Below are 24216 nucleotides of genomic sequence, written 5' to 3'. Positions count from 1 at the left end.
AGCTGAATTGCCAATCAGACTGAGTTCCTTCACTGATGGACTATGCCATCGCTGATTCAATATGCTGAAACAGTCTGAACGGTGTGGGATACACCACATCGACAAGGGCAACAGACGCCGTCGACTTGGAGTGTCAGGGCCTTCAGGTGTATACATGTATTTGTTATAGCCCATGTACTGTTTTGATCGTGCAGACTCCAACTAACTAATATTCAGCATCACCTCTTCTTATCAGACATACTGTATATCCAAAATGTTGTCCCAACTCAACTGAAAACAGTTGCAGACAGCCACACACCTGTCTTAATCCAATTCATCCTTCACCATGTTCCTTACCTCATTTCTTTTGGCCACTCGTCTGGCCACTATGAGCTGGATCATTCCACGTTTGTTGCCCTCCGTTGACATCGACTTTCGTAGCGTCTCCATGGCATCCTGGTTGGTTTTGCCCAATAGCGACTCTCCGTTGACAGCAATCAACTGGTCGTTCACCCGAAGCCGCCCGTCCTGTTGGTGGACAAGAAATCACAAGTAAAGTAATTGTAGATTTTGGTATTCAAACTTTTAATAACACATACAAAGTACCAAACGGCATGTGTGTGATGAATAATAAGCAGCCGTATCTCCAACTTAACAACAACCTTTATCTAATCAGACTAACAGTCTCACTCACAGAGTGTATCCTGTTCCCAGCCATGATCTAATCTCAGAGAAGTGTGCTTTTAAGTCCATTATTATGTTCTGTCAACACAAGCTTGTTTGTATGAAAAACAATCAAGTTGAAAGAGTACTGAAATACAGACAGCAACAGAAAATAGGGCACTTTGTGTTAATAGATTTTATCGCAGATGAAGCTTTCCTTCATAGTTGCTGAGGAACAGAAAAGCCATTTCACTTTCTCTGCCAAGGGCATATGGTGAGATTTTTAACATTGACTCAGTTTGATGTACCCAGTGTGTTGCATGACATCTCTCTCGTCTTCTGTCACTTTCTAACAGACTGTCTGCAGATATCTGGAAGTTATATTTAATGCCTTTCGTGACCTTTTTAGTTACTGTGCGTGTCTCTGTGTGCACAGGTCAGAATAACCTTCGCAGAGAGACAGGCTGTTGGATTTATCTAGAGCAGGTACAAGCAGCAGCAGTTCACTTTAAAGGAAGGGACATCAGGTCAAATGGATTTAAGCGGAATGTCGTCTATCAAAATGTTTTACTCTGCTGCTGAATAAAGAGACATTCACACCAAGAGCTATAACTATAATGATGACGATGTGAGTATCCACACTGATGAACGATAACTACTTGTCAACACTGGCGCAAAGCCTGTGTTGTGCCCTCCAACTGTGAGGCAATGTAAAAATGGATGGATTCTGATTGACTGTCAGTGTTTCTATCGTTCGTCAAATTGCTCTGGAGGTGATCCGAAAGATGTTATTTGCCACTACTCTTTTGTCGTTATAGCTGTGGTGTGGTACACTTGAGACAATGATTTTAAACTATGATATATTTATAGCTAATGGTATAGTTATCGTACTTGTGGACGGCCTTTAAATCCACTAATTGTGGCTGCAAAATAAATACAGAAACACCACTTAAGTTGATAGTAAGACCTTATGTTTTTTTTTTGCAGATATTAAAATGTTTTATTACGCCTTGTATTTGTAAAATTACATATAAGTTTTAAACACTTAAAGCATAAAAAAGGTCTTCAAAAGACCTAAACTACCCTACAAAAAGTTTCTCAGAAGAAAAAATACCTCACTTTTAAACCTTTCTTTTTGATTCCCACCCTCAAACCCTCCAGTAATGACAGCAGGAGGGATCGTACCTTGCAGGCTGCCCCTCCATTAATGATTGATTTGACGAAGATGCCCAGGTCAGCGTGGTTCTCCTTGGAGCGATTGCCTTTGACACTGACACCCAACCCAGCTGAACCTGAGTCACTGAGGGGGATCTCAAAGGTCAGGAACTCTCTGGTCCCGTCTGGAGTCAGAACCAACTCATCCTCCTCTGTCTTCTGTTAGAAAGGGAACAAAGAAAGAGAAAGAGACATTGAGATTGTAGACTTTTACAACAGAACAAACTTACTGTACCTAGAATAACATTTAATAGCATAATTAATAACCCTGCAAGCAACAACAGCAGAACAATCTACAGCATTCCACAAAGACACAGTTCACATTTAAATACAATTAAATGCTCATATACCATGATGCATATTTAATTATACAAAACAAAAACACAGAGGCATTTATTATAGCCTAAAGCAATAACACTGAAGCCCCTTCAGCCTCGCCATGCTTTCAACATGTCCCTGAGTGTTACTCAAATGGCCAAATATACAAAGACATTCATTTGGCCATTTGAGGTTAATGAAAAGCACTTGCATATAAATTGCAGCTGGGCATATAGCAGGGAGGTAAATCAGAGTGCAAGCTCATTAGCTCCATCAGATATATTAGTGTCTGGTGCTCAGGTACTTAGTATAAGCAGCCATGGACTTATCTACTATAATCAAGGCACGATGCTCTGGTTCATCAATACTAAAACATGGAGGTGGGTGTTTAAAACTTTCAGGAAAGTATTAGCTTCAAATTGGGAGTGTTTTTTTTTATTTTTTTTTAATTAGAATCAGGATGTGATGTGTTGTTGGCTGCAGTTTTAAGTGCTGGTGAATCACAGATTTGGTTAATGAGTACTGAAAAAAACAAGTCAAAGTGAGGGAGCATGATGAAAATTGGGATTGTAGAGATCAAAAGTAAAGCATTAATATGTGAAGCTTTGAGCAGATACAGTCGGTGTTGTTTGTTTCTGATGCGTAGCCTGAGGCTAGTTTTCATCAAAACGTGAAGTCTTGCAGCTACACTGTAGCCCTGTCTCCCACACAGCAAACACCTCAACTGCAGTTGAGAGATTGTAGCTAGCTCCACCAATCAGGAATAGTATAATGCTACCCTGATTCAAGTCCACCAATCAGAGGGAATGCGTTCCTACTGGAGTAATTTGTTTAGGGTTGCAATGTGAATTTGCACAACTGAAAAATCCATAAGTGAGTGACCATAATGGCAACATATTTGGCTAACTTAACACTTCTCTATGTGCTGTGTGCAGTGAAAGCAAGGCATGAAGCAAAACAAATGCAGTTGGAGAGCTTTTACTGTGAAGCAGCTACAGGTATCCAACATCCTGCACATGCAAGTGTTTAATTTAGCCAAGAATGTAAACTTTTTGCTTTACGAAAACAGTTCCCTCCATATTTGTACATCTGTCAGTACATTTTTGCTGATGACATGCTATTATTGCTATTCTATAATATGATTAATGTCACCCATATCTTGTGTATAAATTTGAATTCATTCAACAGCAAAACAAGTATGGATAAGTACGAGGGATGCAAGACATTGGATTTTTTGCCTATATCTGGTATGCCAATATGTAACAACTCATTTGACAGATAACTGATACCGATATCGATATATCCACTTTATCCCCCACCTAATTTTAGTCATCATCAAGTCTCTTCTGTAGTGGAATTAACATCATATTACGCATGCATGCTCTTATTGTTATGGCCCACCAGCAGATGGAGCCATGAAATACAATGCTTTTCAATGTATGTGATATTTATTCATCGTGCAAATTAAGAAAAAGCATGTTGGCCGATTCTGACAGTTCATTTCAAAGCTGATATTGGCCAAGACCAGTGATGTACCAATTATATTAGCGTGTTGGCCGATTCCGGTATTTCATTTAAAGCCAATATCAGCCAATACCGATGACATGCCAATATTATCATGCATCCCTAATAAGTACATCTCTTTTTATGATAGCAATAACGATAAAAACTATCACGAACCAGTTTTTTTTTCTGATTGTGCTGCCTGATTTTGAATCAGCACTGTATATAATGCTTCAATGAAACACAAACTCTAATATATGATAAAATGTATGGATTAAAGTTGGATTAAAAATACCACAGATGTGATTAACTGTCTTCTTACATTAGATTTACCATTATTTTTATCCTGACTATTACATGCCGAACCTTAACCCTGACAAACATAGGTTTGATGTTAAGATTAAACCCAAATCCTAAACTTATTTCAGCCCAAGGCAAAGTAAAACCTAATCTAATCTTTATCTTTATGAGATTAAACACACTTCCCTACGTGTGCCTTCACTCCAAAGGTCTTAAACTTAAAGAGTTTTGCAAAGAAGGATTCAGACAGAAGCACACACCACCCGAAGACCAAATTCGATACGCCATGCACCTGGATCGTGATACCAAGTGCGTCACACAGGCAGTAAACTTCCCAGCAACCCTGCATGAACACAGCAGCCTAATTGACATGCTGAGTGCTCTCCCTCTCTTCCCCTCCACAACAGGTGCTTCTCTCAGTCATTCTCTGTATTCATTCTCCCTCTCTCTTCCAGCTCAACAATAAAAAGCTATTCTCTCTTGCTTGTTATTTGACAGCTGTCCTCTGAATAGATGGGTGCGTGCACGCTCACGCCTGGCAATTATTGTGCACGCCTAATGAATTCAATCATCGGGCTCGGTGTCAGCATGTCATTAGCTCCCTTTGTTTGCTGGGAGAGAGATGGAATTGCTCTGGGTTGAACGGAGGAGGGAGAAAAGAAGGATGGAGGGAGAGGCAGAGCGGGAAAGGAGGGGTTGGGAGGGGGGACAGAAGAGGAGGAGAAAGGCAAAACAAGGATGTATGGAGTAAGAAGGAAGGAAGGAAGGAAGGAAGGAAGGAGGAAGATAGAGTAAAGCAAGCATGAGGAACACTATCAGGGCATCTGCATGTTCCCCAAAGACAAATGAATGCTACCTGGAATAAATTTAAGATCAAATTAAAAACAAAACAGGAAAAAAAAACAGCCAATTTGATGTCAGACACAACTTATGCAAAGTGCAAAGGAATAATAACACGTAAGACAACAAGGATTTAATTATTTTGGAACCTTAAGTCCAATTCATTCTGCCTGGAATTGAATCTAAGGCTAATTAATTAAAAAGAAGCTAACAACATAATCCTCTTAAACTGTGAATGGTCAGAATAGGAAAACAGGAAATTAATTATTACCGCTCAAAAATATAACTGATTAGTAACGTGATGTCATTTCAAGGTTAAAAATAAGACAGCTATTAAATGATACATGAGGCATTACAAGCTGAATAATGCCATTAATAAAGATTCATTTCATGATTAGAATGTTTAAATCCCATACAGTGCAAAACACATCAACACGACTCGAGAAGTTTCCAAAGTGTTTACAGAAAGTATAGTTGGTGATTTTCAGTTTTGCTGCCAACAAAATACAAATACTGTGACATGTGCAGCTGCAGCATTAATTCTGTGAGTTGGCCAAACTACAAAATAACACTGTTAACTCTCAGCCATGGATAGTCTTAATGCAGCTAATTCTGATGCCTTAAAAGTAAGACAGTCTTTTAGCCTTTCAATGTGACAAGAGAGTGGTGTTTTTGACCAAAAAAGAATCTGTCTTGAGCTGCAAAACATAATTGAGCTTTATATGAAAGTACCACAGCCTTTTAACAGGTCTAAATGAACATTCATTAATATGTTTTACCACAAAGTGGCGACTATGCAGCTGGCTCTGTATGATTATTTGGTACTTTATCTTTGCAGCATTGATGATAAAAGCAAACAAACCTGTCCACGCCCTATTAAATACTCTGTTTTCCTCCAAGACTTTTCCTTTTTTGGATTTGGAATCCATAGCTAGCCGAGCTAGGGAGACTTTAGGCCAGGTATTTCTAGGTTTGGCAAAATTTAGAGGAAAAGGTGCCAGGCCATAGATGTATGACACACATTTTTAGTTGGAATGTTAAAACATTTTTCTTATTTGGTGTTCAGGCTACACATTTTTACAGTTGGAGAATGTAAAAACATCCTAAGGTTTACACGGCAAGGTGATGCAGTGGTTAGCATCGTCGCCTCACAGCACGAGGGTGCCTGGTTCAAACCCAGGGCGGGGGAGTCCTTCTGTGTGTAGTTTGCATGTTCTCCTTGTGTCTGCGTGGGTTTTCTTTCTGGATACTCTGGCTTCGTCCCACAATCCAAAGACATGCTAGATAGGTGAATTGGTGACTCTAAGGTCCAGTTTATACGACAACGATTTCAACAGAAAACGGTTAACTTTAGTTGCGTTTTGGCCCATTGTTACACGACAGCAGCTTTCTGGGTGCCTGAAAACGCAATGTTTTGAAAACGGGTTCCAGAGTGCAATTTTTTGGAAACGGCACCGTCTCCATTGTCATGCAAACTTGGAATATGCAGTTCCTCTGAAAACAGAGACTTTTCGCACATGCGCATTACGCTTCCAGTCACTAGGCATGCGCGAGAAAGTCGACCATCACAACAACAAGCTGAGCTCTGCTTGTGCTGCTCACCCTGTTGAATTTATCAATGCTTCCCCATCATAGTGTAGATTTACTGTAGCAGCTCCACCTCGTCGTCCGTCCAGACAAACGTTCCTGCAGTTGCCATTTTGTTTGTCTATACATCACCGCTCTGTAGAAGGAAGCGTAAGCGTCACACCGCCAGCTACTGGCCTGGCATGTGTACTGCAGCTTTTTGGTCATTTTTACAGGTCCATGTGCACGGCGATTGTTATCAAAACCTTGCCGTCTAAACGCAGAACATTTTTCAAAACGAAAATGAGAAACGATTCTGTTTTCAGTGGATTGTTTTCATGTAAACATGGCCTAAGCTGCATGTAGGTGTGAATGTGAGCGTGTCTCTACATGTTAGCCCTGCGATAGTCTGGCGACCTGTCCAGGGTGTACCCCGCCTCTTGCCCAATGTCAGCTGGGATAGGCTCAGCAACCTCCGAAAGGATAAGCGGTTGCGCAAAATGAATGAATGATTTTTTTTTTTTTTTGGTCAAAGCCACAGGGGGGCACTGGAGAGGGGCAAAAGAGACGCATGTGGCTCTGGAGCCACAGATTGCCTTCCCCTGGTCTAGCTAGTTACATCTTTTCAGACAGGAAGTTAACGTTTAGCTTGGTAGCTTACAAGCATGACAGATGGTTAATGGAAAGCGAACAGTAGTTCTCATATCACTGTTTTAGGCTTATTACATTAAAAGTTCTGAAAAGGGACGTCAGGTAATTATAGTTGGCTGTGAAGCAGATTGGCCTGTCAGTCCGAGAAGCTAACAAAACTTTAGCCCAAGCAGTTAAAGGGCAGAGCTGAGAACTGTGTTATTAGAGAAATAAAATTGGTCAGACATGACCTACAGAAAAGTTTTGTCATAATTACACTGTGAGCAACTTCGCCAACTCAAACTTGAATAGTTGTACTACTATTACTAAATGTGAGCAAGATGTGATTAATTTTTCAATATAAAAGTAGCTAAGTTTACTGGTACTTTGGCTTTTACCCAACTGATTGCTATTCAAAAAAAGAAAGCAACTAATATCTGAAGCTTTTCCACATAGAAATAAGTTTGCGGGTAGAAATGTACCTTGTTTGATACCATGTAGACAAAAACAAGCCTGGAGATGAATTTATAGAGAATAATCACAGTTGCAATATTGTTCTGAAAAATCCAGAGACATTTTCCTAAAACATCCAGCCCGACCTTTAAATGCAGCCAATTCAAGACATTTTAAGGACCTGACTAATGATAATGAAGAGAGGAAAAAGGAAACAAGGCAAAAAGAGCAAGTACAAATAAATAAAACAGAGGCAGAGAAGGGAGGAAAGAAAGTTCAAAGTAAAAGGAGTTGAATGAAGGTGAGGGGAGGGAGGGGAGGGAGGGGAGTGATGGGCTCCAGAGGAGGGACGGAGACAAATAGAGCGAGGGTGAAAAGGCAAGGAGCCGAAAAGAAAAGGGTGAAAAGAATGAGAGGGTGCGAGCATGACAATGACAGAGTGAGCGAGCGAGGGAGTTTGAATGAAAGGCCGACAGAAAGGGATGAATCCATGTGGAACACAAAAGGAGACAGACACCGCCACCTCTCTCACTGTACGTCTGTATCTCTCACTCTCCCGCTCTCCGTCTTTTTCTTTCTCTACTTCCCACCTTTTCTAACCTGTCTCTTTATACTGCTTTCTACGTTCTTTTTCGTTTTTTTCTTCTTAAAAATCATCTCCCACTGCTCATTTTCTTTTTTTTCTGTCCTGCCTCCCATCTCTAACCCTCATTTTCTTTCCTTAGCTTTCACCGTCTCTCCATCTCCTTCTATTCACTTTCTTTGTTTCTAAGAGTATGTCCATATTTAACCAGCAAAATTCAAGGCGCTATTTTTATCTCTTTGTTTTTGGCTGATTTTGGTGCCACCCAAAACTGAGCTTTTTCAAAACAGTCTGAAAATACCAACCACACTCTTTAGTTTGGTTGAGGTAAACAAAGCTTCTGGAAAACCTGAGCTTGCTTAGCGATGTTAAGAAGACAATCTGACAGACGTCTGAACAGCATCATAGGAAATACTGTTCATCTGGGTAACAGGTGGCATCTACAAGCCAAGGTCAAATCATCGTTTTCTGCTTGTTCAGTTGCCTGATGGCAGAGGCAGAAAAATAAGTAGATGGGAATGACTGAAACCGATCAGAGAAACACTAATGTGGATGAACAGTTTTAACATGTATACAGTATCTTAGGGTGCTTTCAGTCCTAAAGTTCGCTTGCTTTGGTCCGAATCAGGGACTCATTTTGTTACACAGCTGCATAATGGCTTAGAGTTGGTTTGTGCTCTCACAGCAGCATTTGCAAATGGACCAGATCAAATGCCTGCGTGAGAAAGCTGCTCTTGATTGGTCAGAATTTCCATGCGGGAAAAATCCAGGAAGTAAACAAAACCTTGAAGAAGAGTACATATGGAGATAAATGCGACACTTTCTAATGTCACAATGGAGGGACAACTCGCTTTCTGTGGCTTTCCCTTTTTCTTTTCTTTTTTACTTCCTTCCTTTCTCTCACTTGCCTTCTAACACTGAACCTCTCCCACTTTGCACATCTAATGCACACCTCACACCCTTCACTCTCCTTCTTCTCCAGTCAATCTTTAGCATTGACTGAAATGAAATGCTCCTCATTTACACTTTCTTCTTCTTCCTCTCCACACTCACTCACACTCACACACACACACACTAACACACACACTTCTCTCCACTGCAGTGCCTGGAACGATTAGCAGGTTGGCAGCAGCGAGCTCAACTTTGGCCAAACAAACCTGTCGATTTTATGGCATCTGAAAGAACCGCTTGAGGGGAATTTAAAAAAAAAGAAAAAAAAAAGAGGGGGGTGGAGGGGAGCGAGGGAGGGAGGTGAGAAGGAGGCAGTGAAGGGTGTAATTGGTCGAGGGAAGTCGGGCGTGGAGAGCATTGTTGGCTGCCTACTGTAGCAGTCTATCTCTATTTTATTCATACTCTGACTCTCTCTCCCTATTCCTCCCTTACTTTCTATCACTACATTTACCACTCCCATTCTCGCCGTATATCTTCCCCCTCATCCCTCTCTCCCTCGTATGTGGACACACCTGCCCACATACTTTCGGTCTGGGGCTGTTTTTATGCACTGGGTGTTTCAATGAGGTAAATTTTCCAAGCTCCGTCCCCTCTTCTTCATCTTTCCACCACTTTCTACCTCTACTTTTCTGCTTTCCTCTCTTCTCTTTGTTCCCTTTTTTTCTTCGATTCATAACTCCGATTTTTCACTCTCTCTTACTCTTGCTTGTCCTCCCCTCCCCTGCTCTCTCTTCTCTCACTCTTTCTGACACGTCTCGCTGTAGCTCCATGCTGATAGACCATGAATATCAAATACCTGTGGCACAGCATGGAGGGAGGAAGGCAGGTGTGTGTGTGTGTGTGTGTGAAAGTAAGTGACAGAGAGAGAGAGAGGGAGAGAGAGAGAGAGAGAGAGAGAGAGAGAGAGAGAGCAGGTCTGTATGCATCTATAGGTGGATATGTATCAGTACGACCGCACAAACACACAAGACAGCATGTGCGCTCACTCAAATGTCATCCTTATACACTGTGTGTGTGCCTGCACGCATCCTTCAACTGCCAACACACACCACTGACATGTGACGACTACAGCGTGAACGGGAAGAATCGATTGACAGACGCATACACACTTCTCAGTTGCCGTCCCAAGCTAATCAGCTGCCCTCTCCCTTTCGGACAGTTAAACACTACGTGGCTCACTCTTTAGAGCTCCACAACCCACTAGAAACCATTTATAACCTCATCCAACCCCGAGCAATTACACCAGCAGCTGCTCCGCGTCACTCCACGTATGTGTGCGCTAGTGTGTGAGTGTACTTATGTGTGAATGTGTAGTCATGTATGTGCATCTGAGGTATGTTTGTGTGAAGTGTGCCATATGGCTTGTGCATTTTTGAGTTGGGAATGTGTGAACGGCCTTAGTTTAGTTTATGTAACTGTATACTGTGAGTGTTGTGGGTGTGGAGTGAGTGTGCTGTATGGGAGGCTGTAATGTGTGTGTGTAAGTGTGTGTGTATGGTCCAGGTGGCAGCTTGAAACATCACTTTAATTAAGCCGGAGAGCCTGTTCTGTGGTAGAACGGCCCTCTCTGATTGACTTGTATGTGTCACCAACGGGCCGCTATACAACACAGAAAAAGTATCGAGCCTGCTGCCACAGAGCTGCAGCCATTAATCACTGCGGCTATCCTGTTGTGCTAATAATGAAACAAAGTTATGTAACTCTTGTAATGATTCCCTGTAATGTGAAAAACTACAATGCACCCAAAGCTGTGGTTTTCAGATGCTTTGCTGAGTAAGAGCACTTAATTACAAGTTAGTCTTTTATATTTACTTGAGAAAAGTACAGAAGCATTAACAGCAATATGTACAAATGTATCAAAAACAAACGTTTTGATATGCGTCTGATCTATTTCTGAATATTATATTATTACACTTCAGATATATCACTGGATTACTTTTAATGCTGTGTTAATCTCTGTGAACGGATAATTGCAGAATCTGTAGGCAATGGGATTTTGGGAGATTTTGGTAACGGAAGTGTTGTGGTTTCCGTTTGTAGTCTGTTGGTACTCCGTGTAGTATTGACTACTCAGGTTTGAGTAACAGGTAAACAGTCTGTGTGGAGAGGTGGATCACATTGGCCAAGATGCAATCTCGGAACCCATTGGCGTTTGTCTCATGACAATTAAGCTTTGTCTGAGCTTTTCTTTATATGTATTATATTGCATTTACATGCAGGTATCTGTTTAATGACCAGCACACGGAGGAGAAGGTCTTGGCCAGGATATCCGCTGGCTCCACTGGATCTCCCGAAATACTGTCCGTTGCCCCCAGAGGCTCATTGTTGTTGGACTGATGGCAAACAGGTTCCAAGATTGCGGATGCATTAACAGAGACGCAGGTTTTTAATGTTGTAGCTAATCCACAAGGTAATTCTAACTACTTCATATTCTGTTGGATTATTCAAACAATAATTAAATATTGTATATTATAATTACGTTTCGTACATAAGCATGAGTAAAAAAGTCTATTTCCATCTAAAATGCAGTAATGGAGCATACAATGGAAATACACTGTCATTACCTGAATGACAAGAATGAAGACCACACCTCTACAGTCGACGCTATTTGTTCTGTTAACCCTTAAAACAGTGGTTCCCAACTGGTGGGTCACAGTCCAAAATTGGGTCGCAGATCCATTCTGAATGGACCACAAGTGACTTGCAAACTATCATTGTAAAAAAACAATAACTTTATTTTTTACTTTTATTTTTAAGAATAATGATTTTCATTTTGAAGTGCCGTTTCCTGCTGTAGTGTGACTAACAGACAGCTAAGTATGATGCTGAATGTATTACACTTTGTGGACCTTGTACTAACGACTAAAGGGAAATCTGGACCCTGTGGCTGGACCAGTTTGGAACCACTGCTTTGACGTATGAATTGAGCTTCAGTGTAGAGCTGGGTGATATGGAGAAAATAAAGTATCACAAATTTGTGACTAAATACTTGATATTGATATTGTGACAAAATTGTTGAGTTGACTACTGGTGCTTTCACAAAATATTTAGACAAAGAGATTTTTGATAAATAATCAATAATGTGGATACAATGACTGAGTGGTTTAAGGCAAATAATAGAACAACTAGAACAGTCTGGTAAGTTCAGAACATTACATTACTTTGCTGTAATACAGCCTTTAAAACCAGGAAGCAATATCCAAAATCTATCTATAGACAACAATCTCATCTAACAGTATCAAAATCATATCCATATTGCCCAGCCCTACTTCGGATATACATTAAAATGAAATATGGCATAAAAACCCTCTTGCCAATCAGCTGATGATGCTTATTATATGATAATTTCACAAAATATAGTAATTCACTATTACACAAATATCATTATCCTTAGACAAACAGAACCTTCCGCAGCACTGTGCTGTTCTATCAGTTTTGGTTTATTATGCAATATAAGCGTTTTGATAATTTAAGATAATAATTATCATACACTGACAGTGTGATACTAAACTGTAAATGAAGTTGTGTTAATAACCATGATGTGTCATAAGATGTGCTAAACTGCTGTGACATGTCATGTATTTAATGTATCATCCTACAAAGTGTCACCACACCTGTAATAGAACTGCATTATGACTTAAAGTACTGCTGTTCTTTTTTTAATTTAATACTAATGCTGTGTCATGAACAGCCAACACATGTTCTGCTATGCTAAATGCTACATCATGTCATCAAGAAAACCTTCATCATTACACTATAACGTGCTAACAGATTGCCGTTTCATAACAGCTTTGTGTGCAGAGAGGAGAGGAAACATGCATGTGTGATAGATAGCATCTTGGCACGGTGTTGCTGCAGCATTACTGCTGCCATTGCTGATGGCTTTTCAATATAGCATTGCAGTAATTTTCCATAAGCCTGTGTGACTAATGGCGTAAACAATGGAGCCGAATGTTCACGTTATGGGCCCATTATGGAACTATCAGGGCAGGCATGTAAAGACGGATGCCTTTGATCAGTGCTCTATTGTAGAAGCCAGGAGCAGAGAAGAGGATTTGCGTCTTTAAGTGTGTCGTAAGTGTGTGTGCGCGAGAAAGCGAGGGGAAGAGAGGAAGAATGAAGTGAAAGGGAGAAATAAAGAGAGGTACAAAGGACAAAGACAAGAGAGATACAATGGAAATTCAAGAGAGGAGAGGCTAAGAGCTGCTGAGAGAGAGAGAGGGAGAAGCAGAAAACCCAACAAAGTGTTTTGTTGCTACAGACCATTGGCAGAGCAATGAATTGCTTAAATGACTCCCAGTCTGTCTGTGAAGCTACCCAAAGTATCTCATTTGCCTTTACTGCCTTTTCCCTATACAGCATAATGACCCAAGCTGGTGATGTCATGCAGCAGTTACCTCAATCAGCCAATGGGGTTTCCCGGCTGTCACAGGCTGCCTTGGATGCTAAAGGGAGCAGTCAAAGTCAACAGGTTAGACACAAGAGCTCCTTAGATAGAGACCACTTAATAAGTCAATACAGGAATGTGATGGAGAGTGAGGTGGCCAGATATTAACAATGGTGGTAAATGATGTAGATGTAATGGCAGAGGTGTTGAAAGAAACACAAATGCACAAAAGCACTGGCAAATTAAATAATGAATCAAGTAGAGATTAGCTTTGCTGTACAAAAACAATAACGTGCAATGAACAAGTTTTTATGTTTATTATTCTGAAGCTGAATACAAGACTACTGTAAAAATGTGGGTAAATTTTGGGTCATTGGACCGATTTCAAGAAGTGAGTGCTTTTTCCACTTCAGTGGTTGCATTCTGTCTGCTGTGTAACCCTCGACAGAGCTCTCTCTCACAGGATGAGTCATGCCATGCCAACCTCAAAAACCCTGGCTGGAGAGCCTGCAAAACCTGCAGGTCTAAAAGCTGTATACATAATATATTCTGTTGGCTTTCGATGTTATTGATTGTACTTTCTTAACTGCACAAAGAGATGAAAAATAGATGGAATAAAGCCATGATAGTAACAAAATCAGCAGATACAGGCCAGCATGTCACCTTGACTAAAACCTCTTGTTCTTTAACATCAGCTCTCTTTGTGTAAGATGCCTCAGTGGATACATTTTTTTACGCATGTACAGATAATACACTCTGCCATCAGCATAATGATGCATGGATGCAGTTTTGTTCGTCGTGTGCATCACACACTATGTGGGGTTTTATTTTTACTAGGGCTGCTCCCCGAAAGTTGGAGCTTCAAGTTGAGCTGTCGTTTTGTGTAGGCTACTTTTGGGGATGTTTTGGTCTCCAGATTCTTGACTGTCACGCTACCGAGGAGGAGAGACTCTGCACCGTAAGGCTCAGAGATAACATCATCTTCTCTCCTCTACTTTGATGTGGTGAATTTACAGCGCACAGCAATCTAAAATGATTCAGACTATGGCTTTTGTTTGATATCTAGTGTCCGTGAAAAAGGACGATGCACATTTCCAATCCGCTGTTGTCGCATTTAGCTTGTTTACATGAATGTGGCTGTCACACTAAATGTTCAGCTAAGCCCTTTCAAACTTTATATATAAAAAAAGAGACGAATTGTCAAATATTCGGCATCATTCTGAGACAGGGAGAGCCCTAATTTTTACTCATGTCCCTATGCACACTGTCACTGTACAAGTTATCAGGATTCAGTGAATGACACTACACAAATTAAGCTTTGAAACAATTCTGTTTCACTGGACTTAAATGGTGCAGTAGTGCTGAAACTATCATATGGTTGACTTACAAGAAATTTGATTAAATGATCATGTGAGTTATTTATCAAACAAAATTGGAGAGCATTTGCTGGTTCCAGATCCTTAAATGTGAGGATTTGTGGCTTTTTCTGCTTTATATGTTTATAAATCAAATACTTTGGAAAGTTTGTATTATCAAAAAAGGGCCCAATTTGAAACTATCACTACCTCAGGCTATGTTTTGCATTTTTCATAATTTTCTGAAGTTCTCCAGACTAATTGATTTAACAAGAACAACTATAATAATTTGGAGATAATAATGAAAATAGTCATTAGTTGCTGCCCTAACTTTCAACATCCAATTTTCTCTTCATCTACTGGAAAGGTATCTATTACTTGAAAATGGATGCGTGTCCATTAAAAGCTGCCCTGTTCTGTTATATGCACACCCTGCATATAAAGCTCTGCACCATCACCGTGCCTCTGCTGCTGTTGTTGTTGTTGTTGGCGGCGAGATGTTTAAAATGAGGCGCCTGACAACAGATAACATCTGAAAGGCACCGAATCCATTATGGCGGTTGATGTTCCGGGAAAGGGTGAGGAGGAGAGAGGCTCATCTGGAGGTTTGGAGGTAGAAAGGGAGGAGAGGAGGGAGGTGAGGAGAGACAAAATGGGGGAGAGAGGAGACGGCGTGGCCATGGTGGGTTTGCTCAGTCTATCTGGCTCTCGTCCCTGCTGCTGCATTGATTTTTAGGGAGGTAAATGTCCAAAATGTGAGAGAATGAAACAATTGCTTTTAGTTCAATAAAGGTGCGCTTGTATTTCTGCATAAATGTATAAGTGTTTAGTCAAGCTCTACTTTAGTTGTGACACTGAAGGTTGGCCTGAATCAGTACCAGGAAATATTGGCGGAAGGAGATAAAACTTAAAACAAACAGGGCTCCTAAACAGCAGTTAGCAGACGATCCAATCAGAAAGCTGATCTGTCTGCCTTTTATTTCCATTACATTAATGAAAAAAAATAAATAAAAGTGTTGTGATTTGATTTCTGGGCAATGAAGTCCTTTAAAACATTCAAAACTCAAGTTATCTCTCACTGCTAGTGTAGCTTGGATGCTGCAGCAGGTCGTTGTGTTGCAAGCTCTCACTCACACAAAGCAGCAGTGGCAGATGGGCAACTCTCGGGCATCTTTCATTCCTATTATTATACTTTAAGGGTGATGGAATGACACACGTCATCGTGTCTGAACGTGTGTACATATGTGAGATGTGCCAGCTGCAGTCACAATAACCGACAACGTCCTGCCATAACGTTCCTCGATGATGTGGATCATCCACGCAGCTGGCAGGTACGACCGCCAATCAAATTAACCGGCCAATTACACTTCTAGCGTCCTGCGCAAAACGCAACCAATTACCTGCACTTGGCCAGATGTAAGCTGAAGGTAAGGCCAGATGTGAAGACGTGAAGTCTGCGGTTGGTAAATTACAACTCAAGTTCGCTATGTAAATGGAGAGTTATGGAAATCTGAATAGCCTTTTAATATCAGCAGTAAAGACAGATGAGCTTTTAACAGCTGCTGTGGTGGAGAACCTTTTAGGGCGGTGTGACGAGTAACGTTCAGCCGTAGAGACGGTGCTGGAACATTTTGAGACACCATACATCCTGCTGAAAGCTCATTCTTCACAGGAGGTAGATTCTCAAACTGAAACTACATCAGCTGCCACTGAAGGGTCCAATCCCAAGATTAGGAATGTTTATTTGCATTCAGTGCCTGGGTATTTACGGTATGATATATTAGCCTATATATGTCAAGTGCCTCTGTCACAGATGGCGTCATGTGTCTAAGATGTCAAACTTTATGTGCACTTTTGGCACTGGGAGAGCCACAGCCAGCTCTGAATGCATTTTCCCCTCAATAAAGTAAAACACAAACTAAACAGACTGTTTGTTATTCACCTCACATATCAGAGCGAGTCTGCTGCAAGAAGGCCAGACTGACAACCTTATCCACAGCCAACAAATAAAGCAAACTCCAATGTGTTTCCACCTTCACTGACAAATACAGCTCTGAGGGGAGTGATGGAGCGAATTATTCTGCAGCGCAGCCTGAACAGTCCACACTGATGAACCATGAAATTGTGATTTGTTGGAGCAACTCTGGATGGAGATTAAAATTAGTGTTACTGACTAACATTTATACGCACGACTAGTGACTTGCACTTTGATTAACCAGCTAGTTTACTGGTGGATCCAGAATGTACGCATAAGCTTTTGTTTTTATCCCAACTGGGTGATTACGTTCGGTGTTTCTCCTAGCAGAGATTAATAACATCCATGCAAAGGGGGGGCTCAGACTAAATAAAGAGTAGGAGCTGTTAAGGAGGAGGAGGAGGCGGTTTTGGGAAGTGGGTTTAATCGCAGGCTAGTGTTGGGGTGGAGTCTTACCAAATCTCTGGGGCTTTGCATCTGAGGCTCAGCATTCTAGAGGATGGAGGGGGGGACAGAAGAACCACAGGTAATCAAGCAAACATATTTACCAACAGCAACAGTGAAAACTTGAGCACACAAGAAGCTGTGAAGGGTGAACTTATGGATAAATGGAAACAGTGTGATGAGAAAATGGGGATGCAGGATATGAAAATGATCAATCTCAGCAGGCAGGTGGGTAGTGATTGCTGGGTAGTGTGCGCACAGACTTAAAATATTTAAACCTGTGGGTCCGAAGCAACTTTTGTGCTCGCAAAGACAAAATGTCACAATCTCATTGAGGTCAGAGAAGATAACATCCTACCTTTACACACCTTTGCAGTTTCAGTTTGGTTTACTCTCTACACTCTCTAACCAGTGTCCTCTTACTGTCCTGCTGCTATAATCCAGACAACAGAAACTCTCTGCTCATCCAAATTGCTTTCACCCAACAACAGTGACCTAGGTGAGCTCACAGCAATAAGCTTTACAAGCAACAGGAAGTGCTTTGTGCACAGCTTTGAGTTTTGAAAAAAGAATTTGCACTCTCTGATCTGTACAATATTCACGTATAAAATAAATTGCACAATGGCAACCCAATCACCAGAAAACATGGTGGCATTTAACATTTCTGCAAACCATGGTTAGTTACATTTGTACATTACTATGAAGGAGATATGTTGGCACTTTATGTTTCAACAATGCTGTAGTTATTGAGTGGATAGTTTTAGGCAGACAAGAAAGGATGGCAGAGGAAATACCTGCACTCCAATTCAGCTGAGATGGACAGCCTAAACAAGGGTTCACACACTGAGATCAATGCCAAAAAATGTCAGCTGATTCAGAGCACCTGTGCACAAAAAGAAAAATGCACTGATGATAGTCAAGGACTGAAACTATTGCTGTTGATTTTAATCACTTTCTATTATCATTTGCACTTTAAAGACTTTTCTTTTTGTGCACTGTTGTTCTGAATAAACTGACATTTTCTGGCACTGATCTCTGCCTGTGAACCCTTTTTGTGGCAGCTCAGTTGAATTGGTGTGCGGGTATCTCTTCTGTCATCCTTTCTCGTTTGTCCATTGTACCGACGCACCCGAAACAAACTTGTTTGTCGCCCTACGTAGGCGCAGTTTCACAGCAGCATCAAGCAGACTCTGCAGTAGGCTTAGGCACAAAAATCACATCATCATGAATAGGAAAAGATCGCGTCTTGGCTTAAAATACCAAGTTTCGGTGGCACAGTCCCAGAAGGAAATCTCATGGCACTATTTTCACTGAATGGTTGCTACAAAACACCAACGTTTGGGGCATAAAAAACAGATGGGAACACAGCAATGACTCACTAAAACACAACTTGTTTTGTTGTTTATTGGTCTCAAACAATGGTCTGGCAGCCATCTAGCTTGTGTGACCCCCCGCACCTTCCATCTCCAGATGACAAAGTCAGCTCATACACTACGTCACTTCAGAAACATTGATATGATACATATGAAATGGGCAAAAGTAACATATTTGCGGCCTGCATAAATATATAATGCCAACATTTTCATCTGGTGACTGGGCTGAGGAATGATGTTTTGGACAATATTTCCTGAAACATTTGCACTAAGTTTGGTCTCTCAATATTCTCCTGCAACATGTTCTGCTTTTTTTAAGAGGTGAAATAAACTGAATCTATACTTTAACTGAAACTGACAGTGCGTAAATATTATCTAAAAATCTGCTGGAAATTCACATCAATCAAAAATGTGAAGGGTCGTGCTCTTTCTCTCAATGACACTAAATGTGATTTTGCTTCTCATGTGCATGAATGTGCAGTGCATTAATAACGGCATATTAGCATAGTCATACCAATTTACATAGCAATTCTTTTGTTTGACTGCCATTGATGTGGAAAGCTCACTAACCAATTTCATCATTATGTTACTTGGAAGATGGATACACTTTCAGAAGAGTGATAAAATAGGTTGTCCAGCTACAATAAAAAACATAAGTGCATTCAAGGTCTCTTGTTTTCTACCTGCTGCATGTGGTAGCTGATACAACAGCTGTTGACTTTAGTTTTTCATTACACTACATTAGGTTTAATACATAAAGCTTAGTAACTGCCATTTTTGATCCATACTTATGTGCCAGGAAAATGTGCTGTATACTCTTGACTCTCTTGTTTTGTTAAGCTCAATTTAGCTGCCCAGCTTGTGTTTTTATTGTTATATAATGTATGTTATTGCTAGAAATTTGTTAACTTAAGTCTCCCTTATCTCTAAAACCCATGAGAAAATGCTGAGCCTAGCTTACAGCTCTGGATAGAGATGGAAGCTGCTCATTTTGTGCACCAGACCTCATCTCCCTCGAGTCCCATCTCAACCCTTTCACATCACCCTCTTCACCCTCTACGGCTGATAACCACAGTTCAAATAAATCCCACCATCTAACTACCAACTACGCAGAGTCAGCCGGACTCACAGCCCCACTCTAATCTAAAGATGAGTATTGACCAGAGTGGCAGCTCCTCTCATCCAACTTCGCCCGTGGCGACAGCCAGCCAATAGCCTCCTCTGCATTCCTTGCTGTGATAATTGTCACCAATCAGCCATTTGATTGACACTACTTGCAAGCGAATGGCTGCTTGTGCCTCTAATGGCCCCGGTGACTGCTGAGGGTGCTGGGAGAGACCATTTTTATGACAACAGCGGGGGGATTTAAGGCTGTTTGGTGCCGTAACTCATGTTACAACTCGATAAGGTGCGTGTTAAAGCCAGCTAGTGGGGCTAGAGAGATAGCAGAGAATCATTGACCGCCGCTGTGAAGTAAACACCAATGTGATTTAAAGCACGTTGCACTGGGGGGAAAAAAAACCTACACTTAAGCCTCAGTGTTCTGCCAAGTTGTTCTTGTCTCGGCCATTATGAGCTTACTTCTTTATCAAACAACTTTGAGGTAGCTCCAGATGTGCGGTAAATCAAACCTGATTTTCTGCAATGATAATTAAGTATAACATCTGGCATCATGTAAAAACACAACTTTGAGGGAAGCAAACAGTTGTAAGAAACGTAACAACTAAATTAGCAAAGGTTTGCATGAATTATTGAAGTTACAGGCTGTGAGTGGCATCTGCCCACACTGAGTGACAGCAGTAGCATCCAAAAACACTCTCAAAGATTTGTATTGCTGTTTGTATAACATAATGTGTGAGGATTTCGCCTGATTGATATTCAAGCCAAGTGTGTTTTCCACTCTCTGCCTACTACCTGCCCCTGCGTCTGTCTGTTCATCCCCACATCCATCAATCTAGCAAGTCAGCTTGGAGGCAAAACACAGTGTGAGAGATGGAAACGCGGAGACGGAGAAGGTAACCTAACAAAGCGAGAGGAAGAGAGGGAAGTGGTGAATGAGAATGAAAGGAGCGGGAGGGGAAGGTGACAGATAAAGAAAGACAGAGACGGAGTGAAAGCGAGAGGAAAGGAGAGGGTGAAGGAGATAAAGAGAAGAGACTGAGCTCTACAGGTTTCCTCTGAGGCCAGCCACAGCTTGGTAATAGAGGAGTGCAGCGACGGAGCGGGACAATCAATCTGCATGCTCGGCTAGCGTGTTGTGTTAGCTGGGAAATGAGAAGACAACACGGCACTCACTGTAAGGATTAACGGCACTTGTGACAGCACGGGAGCGCACATAGACACACTCTCGCACATAAGCGTGAGCGCACACTCATAATCTATACTTATCCATGCACGGGGGACTGTATATATGCCATGATGGGAAATGTATTATGCTGATGGGATGGAGAGTTGGAGGAATGTTCCGAAGGAGGTGGAGAATGACAAACGTACCACTTCTCGGGGGAGGAAAGTGTCCTCTTGCCGTAGAACCAGCAGCCCCACAGCCCCGCCCATGGGTGTGGCCCTGAGCAGTGAAACCACCTCCTCTTGAGTCCGCCCGTTCAGGTCCACCCCATTCACCTGAACAGGAGACACACAGACTGGGTTTAGCTCTAAACAGGCTACATTCATGAATCTGTTGGCCTGGGCTGAAATATTCAAATTGCTTATATTTGCTTGTGTTTTAAAACCAAGAAAAGCAACAGTTCTTCCTTTTTTTCCATCAGTGTTGGAGCTGTTTCATCACTAGCTCAAAATAAAATAAACCTGTGGATCAAAGGATTCAGAGTTTTGTGCAGTAACCCCATACATTCAGCATTGCGGCGTAATCCTTTATGCAAATATTTCGCAAGGTGGAATAACTTCAAAGCTATTCCGTCTTGCTGCATGAGATAGAGTACACAAACATGTTCTTTGATTTAATTCCAGGATGCTCAATTTCCACATAAAAAGTTACCTGAAATGAATTAGTTACACTTTAAATCCAGCAGATGTTTAAAGGTACAAGTACTTTCAATCACCACCATAGATCACACTACATAAGTACATCAACTCCTTCTCACATATGAACTGCTGTGTCACGCATCACTGCACTTTCACTTTCTCACCTCCAGCAACCTGTCTCCTGCCTTAAGGCGGCCATCTTGGATGGCAGCTCCCCGAGGCAGAATGTTCTTCACGTAAATGGGTGCCGAGCCGCCGATGGGAACATCCCTAGACGTTATACTGAAGCCGAGTCCCTCAGGACCTGCGGGATGACAAGAAAGGAGAGGAGGTCTAAAGATGGAGTCTGGTTTTATCTTCAGGCACAACTTGAACCTCCTTTTTTCCCTCCGCACCCTGGCAGCTCAAGCTACTTTGAATAAGTTCATGTTCAGCTGGTGGTCATCAATTACATCATGAGTTAACTTTGCAGTAATTAATCAGCAGCAGTTGTTGAGCTGAGTTGGAAAAAGTAGAGAGACAAACAGTCCAATCAGTGCTTGCAAACTTGGCAGCTAATTTTAGGGGTGAAACCCTGAAACCAGCATTTACAACAGCAAAAGAATGCCTTTGCCTTTACATAGAGTTCACTCAAGTTAAACATCTCGAATTTGCACCACTGACAAATTGCTCAGTCTGGACAGAGCTAACCTTTGAGAGAACAGAGAGTCCATAATGCAGAAAGCGACCTTATTCGCTGTGTTGCTCAACCTTTTTAATGTCCCTCTTTCCTCTACTCTGAGTGGGAAGCAACACTTCTGGGGCTGTATTCACAAAGCTTCCTAGTACAAAGAGTCGCTCCTAGTGATGGAATTCTAAGAAAATTCTTTGAATTGTGATGTTTTCTTATAAATTTCCCTTAAAGTTAAGACTACATCCTTCTAAAGACAAGAGTTATTCACAGAGCATCTTAGAACTTAAAAGAGCTCCTAAGGTGAAAAACTGTTAGGAGCAGGGAGGAGGACTTTTAAGAGGCTTAAGAGTTTCTTAACCAGAGAAAAAAATGAAATATTCTCCAAACACTGAATGACAGTGAGGAAATGAAATGCTACAGATTAGATCATGCAGGGATAATATTTGTGGTCGATCTCATTAGGGGTATGCACACATTTTACACCCAATGCAATATCATTAAAACACCAGAAATAAATGATCACAATGCTAAGATATTTGAAAAACTGGAAAAATGCAACAGTGCAGCAGTGATGACTTTTGTCTGTCTCAACCTTCCATCAGCTGAGTAATCACACTAACAATGACAACACTTTCACAGTCAGCAGTTCATTTCATTTCCACTGGGTGTCCACACCTTACAGGCTCACATAAGGGTGTGTCTGTGACAACCAATCACATCTGTTAAAAGCAAGCATCACATCTAGCAACCATGTCAACCACACCTCCTCCCTAAGATATAAGTTTCTGTCCCTTCCTAGCTCAGAGTTGCTCTGAGAACTTTCCTAGATCACTCCTAAACTAGGACTCCTTACTAAAAGCTTTTAGGCTAAGTTAGGAGCTCTCTGAGAGTGTTCTCAGAATGTTTGTGAATACGGCCCCTGGAGCTTTACTTTTGGTATCTATTTTACACCCAACAAACGTAACTCGTGTCCACCAATGGTAGCCACTGCACAAACAACTATATAATGTTTTAAGTAATTACAACTTTTGATACTATCGAATGTATAATTAATGGAAGTCATATAATATTAAGCATGTGGTATCAAAAAAGGTATCAAAGTACTGATACTTCTAACAACCTTAGTCCCTACTTCACCAAGTTTCCAACACGGCCTATTTGGAGAGAGCATGCTAATGATTCTCACTCCACTTTCGAGTGGGACCTGGTACTTACCGTGAACATTATCTTTAGATGATCTTATTAATCCGTGTTTATGTGGGCGGATGTGATTTTGTTTGTGTACATTTGCAAGTTTTGCCTGCAGCCCCACAAGAGTGTATCATTATGAACCATTAGGAACAAGGGCCTGTATCTCATACCATCAATAATCCAAACAGACAAACAAACAATTTCCTATGATTAAGCAAGTTAAATACAGGAAATGAGGCGAAGCTGTGCATCCTGTCAACAGAAAGCTCAAGTAGAATTATAGTGAATAATCAAAGTTGAATATATTGTGAGGCAAAGCAACTTAATACTTTTGAAGTAAGAAGTCGGACGATGTAATAAGCACATGCAACTGCACGGTGCCAGTAAGTTCAGCCTGAGGACTTTTGAGACTTTTGCCTGATTTTTAATTAAAGCCAGAAACTGAAAAACAACCCGTGGTTAGAACATATCACACTGTCTGGGGTAATGGAGAGTGTCGTTTCATTCCAGCAAGTCTACCTGTCAACATGCTGACTATCGCCACACTTTAGTCCGTCCTTCTCCTCGAGCATTGCACCTGGTCACATCGAGCTCTAATCAAGGTACTTTATGTTTGTGTTTTGGAGAGCTCTTTAAGGAAACTGTTCCAGATGACACCGTGTCAGACTGTCAACAAAGCAAATATAAGAACAATAATGAGCATCCTTGCTGTATCAGAGTACTGGCCCTAATCCTCACTGCCTGTCTGACTGAGCTGATGCAAAGAATAGCAGAACACTTAGCTATTCTGTTTCACATCCTCTACCTAATCCCCTTCATTGATGAGCCAATC

At 41.3% G+C, this 24216-nt stretch overlaps 1 protein-coding gene across 7 annotated transcripts in view; it reads right to left on the bottom strand.

The window, feature by feature from the left end:
• The window catches only part of pard3ab (par-3 family cell polarity regulator alpha, b), a 289056-nt gene that overhangs the window by 112477 nt on the left and 152363 nt on the right, over positions 1-24216 (bottom strand). For 4 of the 7 annotated variants that reach the window (XM_033651213.2, XM_033651215.2, XM_033651220.2 and 1 more), the window contains 6 exons: positions 21685-21824; positions 21029-21157; positions 17175-17210; positions 13399-13446; positions 1828-2016; positions 337-507 (listed from right to left, as the gene is read on the bottom strand). In XM_033651213.2, coding sequence (XP_033507104.2) covers positions 337-507; positions 1828-2016; positions 13399-13446; positions 17175-17210; positions 21029-21157; positions 21685-21824 — 713 coding nt within the window. The remainder of the gene's footprint in view (positions 1-336; positions 508-1827; positions 2017-13398; positions 13447-17174; positions 17211-21028; positions 21158-21684; positions 21825-24216) is intronic. The other 3 variants (XM_033651216.2, XM_033651218.2, XM_033651214.2) reach the window with 2 other exon arrangements.

Source organism: Epinephelus lanceolatus, chromosome 12 (genome assembly GCF_041903045.1).
Source record: "Epinephelus lanceolatus isolate andai-2023 chromosome 12, ASM4190304v1, whole genome shotgun sequence".
Lineage (NCBI taxonomy): Eukaryota > Metazoa > Chordata > Actinopteri > Perciformes > Serranidae > Epinephelus > Epinephelus lanceolatus.
This window is presented reverse-complemented; position numbering and strand designations above follow the sequence as displayed.